The sequence below is a fragment of the Hoplias malabaricus genome, chromosome 16 (assembly GCF_029633855.1).
Source record: "Hoplias malabaricus isolate fHopMal1 chromosome 16, fHopMal1.hap1, whole genome shotgun sequence".
Classification (NCBI taxonomy): Eukaryota; Metazoa; Chordata; class Actinopteri; order Characiformes; family Erythrinidae; genus Hoplias; species Hoplias malabaricus.
Window position 1 is genome coordinate 7,061,023 of NC_089815.1, and position 11,724 is coordinate 7,072,746.

The 11,724-nt window shown below is 37.4% G+C and overlaps 1 protein-coding gene across 1 annotated transcript; it reads left to right on the forward strand.

Moving 5' to 3' along the window:
* The first annotated feature begins 561 nt into the window (after positions 1–561).
* On the forward strand, positions 562–11,724 carry LOC136672270 (adhesion G-protein coupled receptor G5-like). The gene is made up of 14 exons (XM_066648260.1): positions 562–692; positions 1,277–1,406; positions 1,667–1,894; positions 2,213–2,393; positions 2,498–2,642; positions 3,976–4,092; positions 4,240–4,365; positions 4,473–4,512; positions 5,414–5,511; positions 5,601–5,716; positions 7,578–7,846; positions 7,965–8,070; positions 8,369–8,649; positions 9,802–11,724. Exons 2-14 carry the CDS (start codon positions 1,322–1,324, stop codon positions 9,930–9,932), a joined length of 1,923 nt encoding a protein of 640 aa, XP_066504357.1. The 5' UTR covers positions 562–692; positions 1,277–1,321; the 3' UTR covers positions 9,933–11,724.

An 11,724-nucleotide genomic window follows, 5' to 3' on the forward strand; every position in this document is an offset into this window, starting at 1 on the left:
CTATCCACCACATGCAAATGAAGCTGTCTCCTGGGTGAATCACACGGTTGTTCTGTATGATTTTAATGTCCTTTTTACACGCACACATATTTTGTTGAAGTACTCCAAGGGCCATGTTGCTATATTTATCACTGTAACATGATTAGGCAGCGCCAACCGAGGCCTTGAATGTTACCCTTGTCATAGGTGTCCAGCCTTAACCGACATGTACTGGTATTTCATGGAAGCATATTAGCGTCAATATTAAAATTAAAATGAAAACACTGTATGCAAAATGTGTTTGCAAAAGAATGTTTATATAAACAAAATATAATCCAGTTGGATTAACTTTGTACTAGTGTTAGTGGGGTTTTTGTGTGTTTGCTGTTGGTTTTTTTTACAAAATGTCCCAAATATATTCATTCAATCAGAGGCTTATGCAGTTAGTTGTTTTAAACTTTTAAAGGACATTGCAAGCACTGGAACATAACCAGACAATAAGTCTGTAAGTTATTTACCAGTTCCAATAGCCTAGTGCCATTTGCTTATGTAAATGAACCGAGAGGACTGACACTATGAGAAGTACGGGAACAGTGTCAGTCAGTATCCTTCCAGTAGAACTGTTTCTAAATGTGTTTTTCACAACCATTGTGTGCTCTATGATATGGAATAAGAGATGTAAGCTCCACCTGAATTACTGGGACAGTATTTAGGTAAGTTTAAATTGAGTGTGAAGTTGAGATACATACAAACGTACACATTTTTACTTTATTACTTCAGCTTCCTTTATTGGTTCTGTTTATGATTTCATGATATTTAATATTTACTGTCTTAATTAAGTTAAAAGAGCAAGTAATCACTAAAACAATCATTAAAAGATTCCTAGGTGGACAAGTGTATATATATATATTTATGACCTATTTGCTGACAAAGTTGCTGTTGTGGATTTAAAGTGTATGCCACAATAATTATGTTTTATATCATTATTATTATTATTGTTATGGCACCAGGGGAGTTCAGTACTAGTAATTAACCTGTGAAATAGCTCAGATATATAAATCAATATTGTTCATTGATTATGTTCATATCTTCTATCGTATATATATATATAAGTTTTACTCGATATATTTGATTCCTATGTTATGAAACCATATTCTAAACGGTGTGCATTCCATTAATCTTTAATACGAGTAATAAATGTAACAATTGTTTACAAGGTACATGTTCTAAATATAAACCACAATTAGTAGGACCATTCTCCATATGTTAATGTTTCCAAAAATATTTCCCCCCACAGTGTTTACAGCTCTGGAGCAACAAACAGCAGTAGTCTTTTGCTGATATGTACTCCCTATGCTTCACAATTCTGTTGGTCACAGGAATCTTTGCTGGTTATTGTGACAGTGCATTAACAGGATGTGCAACAGGTAAAATGTATACCTTTCTAGTCATACAAGTTACACCACGGCTAGCAGCTGGCAAAAGATTTTATTTTCCCTTGCCATTCTTTGTTTGATTGCTATTCATATACGTGTAATTCAGTTTTCAGCAGCTTCCAATGCAGTGCCTCCATGAACCAGACATTTCTTATGTATTTGATTTACTTGTTTATTTTTATATTCCTTCTAGTATCTTCAGCATTGACCCTTGGAATTGTGTATGTTTCCATATTTCTTGTGTTTTCCAGTAAATGCTTCATATACAAACACCATTTTGAACATCACAGTGAGCAAAATCAATTGCTCTTCAGAGGACGTTTTCATTTTTGACGGCATAAAGGATTTAACATGTACCTGGGGAGTTTCAACATGTTATGTAGAGTGTGATCATCTTAATGGCAGCAACAACTTCAGCCTTGCAGAGGAGGGTATAAACCTACAATCCGAAGATAACACTACGCTTACATTTATGCTAAGTATGCAACTGTTTTTTTGTTCGTTAGTTTTTTTCTCATACATAATATTTCTCCAGTGATTCTTTGTTAAAAATGGTTTAAACCTGGTAGTCTAAATGTAGCAGAGATTCTGTACTTATTCTGTTTGGAGCATATGCCAGTTCATTCACATCCATTTGACTACATGGTATTTTGACCTCATGTAATGACATTATAGAAGAATTTTAAAAAATAATTTATCGTTTGAATTAAAATGTATTTTTGTTGACTTTTCAATGGAAAAAAGTAAATCAGTTCAAAGCTTGTTTCATTAAGTCCATGCTGTTTTCTCTTCTTTAGATAAATCTAAGGCTATGTGTAATGTCACAAAATGCAAAAAAGCGGATATCATGAAATTAATGGATGAAATAAACAAGACGCTTTCCAATGCAACAGACCTAAAGAGGCTTCTAAATATTAAATATATGTGTAAGAGGTTATTTCAACCAGCTGACATATTATTTGTACATCAATACATCAGGTAAGCAAACAAACAAAAGAAACACTGAAATTTAAATGCCCAGCTCAGTAAGAGTCGCTGTAGTGTTAAACTATCTGCAACATGTCTCTGTCTCTGCCACACAGCACAGAGAAAAAATGCATTCATGACATCATCAGTACACCTTTCAAAGAAGAGACCAAGGAATTTGATCTAGGGAACCTTGCCATGACTGTGTTTAAGATGAACAGGACTGTTACTGATGGCCTTGTGAATATTTCAGGTCCACAGGTAATGCTCAGCTTGCACATAAAGACTACTACGACTATTATTATTAAAACTAAAATTAATAATTTAATACCATTAATCATAGCTCACCAGCTGAACAGATCTGTATTACTTCTATCAATAATAATGTTGTAGTAATAATAATTATTGTTGTTAAAATAAAGTAGAAGGCGGCACGGTGGCACAGCAGGTAGTGTTGCAGTCACACAGCTCCAGAGACCTGGAGGTTGTGGGTTCGATTCCCGCTCCGGGTGACTGTCTGTGAAGAGTGTGGTGTGTTCTCCCCGTGTCCGCGTGGGTTTCCTCCGGGTGCTCCGGTTTCCTCCCACAGTCCAAAAAAACACGTTGGTAGGTGGATTGGCGACTCAAAAGTGTCCGTAGGTATGTGTGTGTATTGCCCTGTGAAGGACTGGCGCCCCCTCCAGGGTGTATTCCCACCTTGCGCCCAATAATTCCAGGTAGGCTCTGGACCCACTGCGACCATGAACTGGATAAGCGCTTACAGATAATGAATGAATAAAAATAAAGTATTCCTGGTTGCTTCCACCTTTTACAAATCCACAAACCAAAAAGAAAAACACAAAGAAGTGATATGTCAAATCTTTTATACATTTATTCATTTTTATTCTAAATTCAATGTTTGCAGTATTTTCCAAAGAGGTCAGTTAATGTTATATTATTTTTAGTTGTCTGGAGACTAAGGGCACTCTTGGATTCAGTTTTGATAGTAGACATTTTCATTCTTACATTATACCACTCTTCAGATATACAATCCTTCTGAGCCTTTTTTGTCATATTTTCATAATACAGCATAAATATGTAATGGGAGATTGGCCTATATTAAATGAGGATGTATCTGGAACCTCACCTGTTGCAGTAAAATGTGTATATATCATGTGGCAATCATTTTACCTTTACAGATGTGCAAGTTACCCATGCCATGGGCAGTAATATACCCATATACAATGGCAGAACCTAATATTTGAATGGCCACACTAGTGAACATATGGGTGGCCTTTTTTTTGCCTTAGAGAACAAAAATATTAGACATAATCTGTTTCCTTCTTCAGAGTTTTTATCTGTTTTATCAGACAATGTATTTGGATTTTTATATACTTTAAAAACACATTTTTGAAATGACCAAATTTCATTGGCTGGTTGTGCATACATACAATGTTCAGATATGATAATTGGTCCATATGGCTAAGCCCTAAAACACTAATAACAGTTTTGAATCTGACAGTTGTATCTTTAAGTAATTAAGCTCATTCAGTATCTTACAAGATTACGGTGTCAGAAAGAGAAACAGGTAAATATCTGTCTGTTCTGTCTGTAGGTCTTTGGTCATGAAGAACCTTTAAAAATATGGATCCCTGTGGAACCTTTCATGAATGTTTCAGAGGAGCAGAGTAAAGTTGCTATAGTGACGTATGAATCCGGTGATCTTTTTCTGGTAGGAAAAGACCTTAATTCATTAAATTGTACCAAAAGTTGCTTCTTACTCAACGTTGTAAGTGAATTTCAAAAGGAAAATATTAAATCTATACATTGACATTTCTGGCTGCTGTTCTGTGTGTACTTCTCTTGAAACTATATACAGGTTGGCCAGAGGGACATTTCTCTTTTGACTACAGTCATTCGCATTGAAGCTGTGGGACGAACCATTGAAAACTTGATGCAGCCACTTACTATCAGTTTCACATTTGCTGACAACCTTTCAGTTTATGTATGTGGTCTACAAATACTTGTCATAATGTCCTTTTGGGAAACCTACTATTTCTTGTCACTGGCTTGTTATTTTAATTCTCATTTTGTCCATATTTTGATTTTCAGACAAATTTTTACATGTCATGTCAGTACTATGATGACAACGGTACGTGAAGTGTTTGTCAAATGTTAGTTTTAGTCTGTTTTTACTTAGAATGCTGCGAGATATAAGGGAATCCTGTTTTTTTAATGATTCTAAAAATAGTATATTACTGTATGTTAATAATAATAATATACTACAATATGGTGTAATAGAGGTGCACAGTGGTGCAGCAGGTAGTGTCGCAGTCTCACAGCTCCAGGGACCTGGAGGTTGTGGGTTCGATTCCCGCTCCGGGTGACTGTCTGTGAGGGGTTTGGTGTGTTCTCTCTGTGTCCGCAGGGGTTTCCTCCGGATGCTCTGGTTTCCTCCCACAGTCCAAAAACACATGTTTGTAGGTGGATTGGCGACTCAAAAGTGTCTGTGTGTGTGTGTGTGTGGTGCCCTGTGAAGGACTGGCACCCTCCAGGGTGTATTCCTGCCTTGCACCCAATGATTCCAGGTAGGCTCTGGACCCACCGCGACCCTGAAATGGATAAGCGGTTACAGATAATGAATGGATGATTGGTGTAACAGAGCAATACAAAAATAATATGAAATAAAATATTTGAAAATATACAGTGAACAGCCTTTAATTATGAAATGGTGCCTACGATTCCCAGTGGTTTTTTAATGACTGCACTTTTCTTTAAGGGAAATATTGCTGTCCTACAAAAATTGCATAATTCAATAAACATGAAATACTGGTTTTATGTTAGAATACCCATAACAATGTAGCACATTTTCAAATAAATCCAGTTATTTTCTCAGATCAGTCTGAGACACAGCAACATAAATTCAATTACATTTATGTTTGTAACAGCTTGAGCTTAGAGTAACAACACTGTCCTAATACAATTTGTACCAGTTGAAGTTAACAGACCAAAACTAACAACTTCTTTTTATTATTTAATGCCACTCGTAATAGACTACTGCTGGAAAGGGGAAGGATTCCTTCAAAAGCAGGACTATCAAAACTCAGTGAACTGTTCATATGATCACATGACTCCCTTTGCTGTTCTATTGGTAGGCAATAGACTTATCTGTTGGATTAATATTCTCTTAAAGTCTGTTAATACATGAAAGAAACCAACCCTCTCTCTCTCTCTCTCTAGATTGATTTGCAAGCAGACAGCGTGCATTGGAAAATCTTGTCATATATAAGCTACATTGGATGTGGTGTCTCAGTTTTATTCTCTGCAGCTACTATCCTACTCTACTTGGTCAAGAAGTGGGTACAACTCTGTGTCATGCTGATAACTGTGACTGGCTTTATCAACCTTACGGCAAAAACATAATGGTGGTGTTTTCAGAAAAGATGATAACACAGACAATTTATTTTTTTTTTTTGCACTGGCTTTTATTAACATTGGATATTGATCCAAATCAAAATTTATACCCAAAAAAACCCCACCAAAATTAGGATATAGGCATAAACAAATAATAGTTTGTTGAATAAAAACTAGGGCGGCACGGTGGCACAGCAGGTAGTGACGCAGTCACACAGCTCCAAGGACCTAGTGGTTGCAGGTTCAAGTCCTGCTCCCGGTTACTGTCTGTTAGGAGCTTGGTGTAGAGGTGGGCGGATCGATCCAAATATCAATACCAACGTTGGTATTGATCAATACTCGTGGAAAAAGATCGATACTCAAGCTTTTTATCTCTCCTGTTGCTCTCCCGCTAAAGTCTGTGGGTGTATGTCGTTATTTGTTTTTGCCACCATTCTGCACGCGCGCGGATATTTTGAGCAAGCAAGAAGGTCTCTGACCCGCGCTCTCTCTCACACTTACAGCCATTTCAATTGTGCCTCAGTTTCAGCCAATCAGAAACGTCAAATGACAAAGGAAATTTCTGATTGGATGGCTTGACCGCCAAGTGGGAAGGGCATACCAGTAAATAGGAAGGATACCAGTAAATAACTTGGAAGCTTAATACTGCAGTTCAAAAACTTCATGTAGAGAGAGGAAGGCAGGTTTAAATCAACAAACCTGAGCAACCCTCCTGAGTTTTACACACGCACACACACAAAAACGCACGCGCAGAAACCTTCTTGCTCGCTCAAATATATCCGGGGGCACGCAGAAACCTACTTACTCTGGAAATATCCCCACGTGGCACAAAAATAACGCCATATAGGTGAGTCAGCGCAGAGCAGGCGCGCGCGCACCTCCCCCCACCCCCTCCTGTCTTTTGCTTCGGCACCTGCACATGGTCAAGACTAGCGGTATCGTTATCGGTATCAATATCGGCGATACTGGCCCTGTATTTACTTGGTATGGGATCAATACCAAAAGTCCCGCCCACCTAGTTTGGTGTGTTCTCCCCTTATCCACGTGGGTTTCCTCTCACGGTCCAAAATCACACATTGGTTGGCTATCTGAAAGTGTCCATAGGTGTGAGTGAATATGCCAGTGAAGGACTGGCGCCCCCACCATGACCCTGAACTGGATATGCAGTTTCAGAGAAATGAATGAACAAAAACTCAACAATATATTATTTTTTATTGTTGAATAAAAATTTAAAATTGAAAAATTTAAATGACCCGAGTTTATACCGTGATGTTTTTGACTAATGGGGCATAAATGTAAAATGAGTAACAAAACCTGCCACTACAGTGATTAACCTTAGAACGATATCTAAAAAAAAATGTAGTTTTCTAATAACAATCTCTAAATACAAAGAAAATATTAGCTATATCGAATACATCCAAAATTATTTCACTGACTAAGACATCATGTTTGTAGTGCTTCTTTGGAATAATCTATTTTGTTTTCACAAAAACATTCCTATGGTTTTTAATTGTTAATTGTTTTTGTATGAGATACCAGTTTGAACAACTTTTTCAAGACTTAAATAACCACCTCCTACATGAACATGGAACTGTGTTTCTAAACCCAGAACTTCCATTACATCTGAAACCTTTGTCTCTATTTGCTCAGTCATGGGTGCTCCTGCCTAACATTTTTATTAACTTTCTGAGAGATAATAAGGAAGCTAATACACATTTCTGCTTACAACTATTAGCAAGTTTATTGAATCTAATTCTTATTGTTTTTTTTATACGTTTACATGCTTTTTTATCTCTCTTAAAGGCCTCAAAAGTCAGACCACTCCAACAGTATCCATGTGTCTCTGAGCATCGCCCTGCTCCTCCTTAACGCCAGCTTTCTGTTCAGCGAGTGGGTGGCGAGCTTGTCACTGGAGGGCTTCTGTGTTTTCGTGGCTGTGATGATAGAGTACAGCCTGCTCTGCTGCTTCTCTTGGATGACTATTGAAGCATTTCACCTCTACCTGCTTGTGGTCAAAGTTTTCAACACCTACATCCGATACTACATGCTCAAGCTGTCTCTGTTTGCCTGGGGTAAGGAGCAGCTCCATGTGCTGGGGTAGCTGCTCAAAGAAAGTAGTCCATTACAAGTCACTGAGTTATTAATGGCATGGACTCTAAGTGTTAAAGAAACAAAATATTTTTTTTGCAGGAGTACCTGCTGTCTTGGTTGCAACATCTCTGAGTGTGTACAACTATAAAGCTTTCTATGGCACTAAAAAGGTGACATTATCAGACACCAATGAAACAACAGCCATGTGAGTTTGACTCTTCACTTTTTTTTTGTTAAAATGTAAATGAAAAGCAACGTTTTTCATTTAAACTTCAAAATTCTAGTCACCAATAAATGCGGCTAGGTTGATGACCCAACATGACTTCCCAGATTCATGATTGAAGACTACAGTCGCTTTTGAAATATTAATTTGCATATCTCAGATCTTGATCTTGATTGGAGCATATAATGCTGTATGGTTCAATAACATATTTTAATATATAAGTAATATATTTTATTTTATGTATAATATTTTATATCCTTTCATATTTTGTGTTATACAGGTGCTGGATCTTAGATGTGAAATTCCTTTATGGAATGAACCTCACCTACTTCACCTTAACGTTCCTGTTGAACACGTCTGTTCTCTTCACTGTGACCTGTCAGATTTGTAAGCTTCAACATCTGGGTTCTAAAAAAAGGAAGCTGCCTACATGTAAGGAGATCTGCATGGTGCTGGGCCTGACCTGCCTGCTGGGAATAACATGGGGTTTGGCTTTCCTTAGCTCTGGGTACACTAATTATCCCATCCTCTACCTCTTCTGCATCTGCAACACACTGCAAGGTAAATTAGACACAGCTGGAGATACATCTCCACAAAACATACATAAAGCTTTGTGAGTGGGAAGAATATTTTAAAGGCTTTAAAGGACATTCACATAATTAAATGAATTTATAATGCTTTAAAGGTTATTTAAACTTAGTTGGAGACAGTGGTTCTTAATCTTTCATATCTCATTTTGGTTCTCCAAAGAACCAAGTACTGAAAGGCTCTTTAGGAAATTAAAAGTTAAACTCTAACATTATGCAAAGAACCCTTTATTGATTCTCAATTATTGAGAGTATTTACTGTTACAAAAAAATACAATGCCTCTAATAATGTTAGAGGTTTGCAGGTTTAACCACTCAAATCTAATCTCAAGAACTTTAACCGATTTCTGTTACCCTGACTGTTTATTGTGGTGTAGGTACTTGACATTTGTTTCTGCACACATCAAAATATCCACTACATAAATTTAACATGCTATAATTATTATTGACCTATCAAACTATGGTGAGCAGTGAGTGATCAGACAGATCAAAATAAATGTTAGTGAGAGAGTATTGTTTCATTTGCATCCTGTCATGGTAAAGTGAAGTTTCTGCAAATGCAAGCGAGCTCATAATAAGCCCACAACCATTTCCTGCGTCTCTGTTTTAGGGGTATTTTTGCCTTGAGTTGGTCAGGGTTTACACATCTGTTGGTTCGACCTCTTTTCTTTGTGTGCAGTATGTTGACCTCTTGTGTATTATGTTCTACATGTTACCAATCTTGTTTTGGACTAACCCTCTACTAAATAGTTTGGTGTTTTCCAGCTCAAACACACTTATTTTGTCCCTCAAAAGGCTTATTTAACAAGATGATAATTGGATTGTGTTTAAAGGACAGGGTGAACACCAAATCATGCAGGACAGTGGGTATTAGAGAACCAGGAACGGGAACCACTACTATAGTCCTTCGATTTTTGTCATCAATCCTGAGTACCCACAGTTCTGCACATGTTTATCAGCTGCCAGTGTGAAAAAAGTTCTCAATAGTTAACAGTGAATGAACGCATTAGTGTGTGTGATTTAAAACAAGTTCCTTTATGTGCTTTACTGTGTAATAATTGAGACTGACTAAATCACATCAGACGGTGTATTCCATGATACTGAATTATATCATGTTGATGTTCAGGGCTATTCATGTTCCTGTGGGTCTATGGGACGATAAGGAAGAACCGCCGTCTGGCAGCTGAAACCATTTCTCCCTCCATTCCCTCCAACGTCACAGACAAACAAAATGAAAACAGTTCCTGCCACTCATAACAGACATTACACACAACGTTCAGTCAGCAATTGCCTTCCATCTTCACCTCATTCATCTGCAAATACTAAAGAGGGGCATAATTTATCCTTTCTCTGTTCAGCTCATTATTAATACAACTCCAATTTCAATGAGGTTGTGTGGGACGTTGTGTAAAATATAAATTTAAAAGAAGAATAAAATGATTTGCACATCCTTTTCAACCAATACTCAACTGAAAACACTACAAAGACCAGATATTTAACTTTATTGTTTTTTTGCAAATATTCACTCATTTTGAATTTGAGGCCTGCAACACATCCCAAAAAAAATGGGAAAATTGAGGGATGCTCAAAAAACACCTGTTTGTATCCTCAAAATATTCAGAGAATCTGGAGAAATCTCTGCAAGTAAGAGGCAAGGCCGAAAACCAACAGTGAATGCCCATGACCTTTGATCCCTCAGGCAGCACTGCATTAAAAACCGACATCATTCTGTAACAGATATTACCACATGGACTCAGGAACATTTCAGAATACCATTATCAGTGAACACAGTTCGTCGCTCCATCTACAAAGTTAAAACTCTACAATGCAAATCAAATGCCATATATCAACAACACCCAGAAACACCACAGGCTTCTCTGGGCCCAAGCTCATCTGAGATGGACTGACGCAAAGTGGAAAAGTGTCCTGTGGTCTGACGAGTCCACATTTCAGATTGTTTTTGGAAATCATGGACATTGTGTCCTCCGAGCCAAAGAGGAAAAGGACTGTCCAGATTTTTATCAGCGCAAAGTTCAAAAGCCAGCATCTCTGATGGTATGGGGGTGTGTTAGTGCCCATGGCATGGGTATCTTGCACATCTGTGAAGGCACCATTAATGCTGAAAGGTACATACAGGTTTTGGAGCAATATATGCTGCCATCCAAGCAACGTCTTTTTCAGGGACGTCCCTCTGGCTGTAGTAAAAGAGTGCACGTATTAGACTGCAGTCTAGACCTGTCTCCCATTGAAAATGTGTGGTGCATTACGAAGTGCAAAATATGACAACTGAGACCCTGGACTGTTGAGCAACTTAAGTTGTACATCAAGCAAGAATGGGAAAGAGTTACACCTACAAAGCTTCAAAAATTAGTTTCCTCAGTTCCCAAACTCTTGAGTGTTGTAACACAGTGGTAAACATGCCCCTGTCTCAGCTTTTTTGGAACATGTTGAAGGCCTCAAATTTAAAATGAGTGAATATTTCCAAAAAAAACACTAGTTTATCCATTAATAGTTATTTTTTTTTCTTACATTTTCATTCTTAAGAAGTGTATCTGTGACTGACCAGGAAAATTAATTATTAGCAAATATTTCTAAAGAAGTGTTTAAGTTAGTATTGTATAATTTATTAAGAAGACTTTTTTATTACAAAGACCAACACAAAACACTACTTGGAAGTACACCACAGAAGATCTCCCACTAATCCAGCCGATGATCCACACACCAAATTAAGGCAGTTTTTACTCCAAATGCCCTTCCTGACTCAACCCTCCCAGTTCTGCTGGGCTTGGAACTGGCAGCTGGAAGCACAGGAGCACAATCAAAGTGGCTGTGTTTGGACTGTTCACAAGTACAATGGCACATTTCAACGAAATACCTCAAACTAATATTTGAGTGAAATCTGAATATTATCTTTTGGTATTTTAGTCAAAATTAGGTGCTGCTCCTTATAAATACGGTATAACGTATGATAGAAGCACCGTTTTTAAGACTCCTGTTTGTCACCAAGAATATTTTTGTGTTATTTTATTAAAAATTTGAATATTTTACC

Coding starts and splice junctions, on each gene's coding strand:
- LOC136672270 (XM_066648260.1), top strand. CDS start 1,322: ATGTACTCCCTATGCTTCACAATTCTGTTGGTCACAGGAATCTTTGCT. Junction 4,366..4,472: donor CTGACAACCTTTCAGTTTAT/GTATGTGGTCTA, acceptor TTTGATTTTCAG/ACAAATTTTTACATGTCATG. Junction 7,847..7,964: donor GCTGTCTCTGTTTGCCTGGG/GTAAGGAGCAGC, acceptor TTTTTTTTGCAG/GAGTACCTGCTGTCTTGGTT.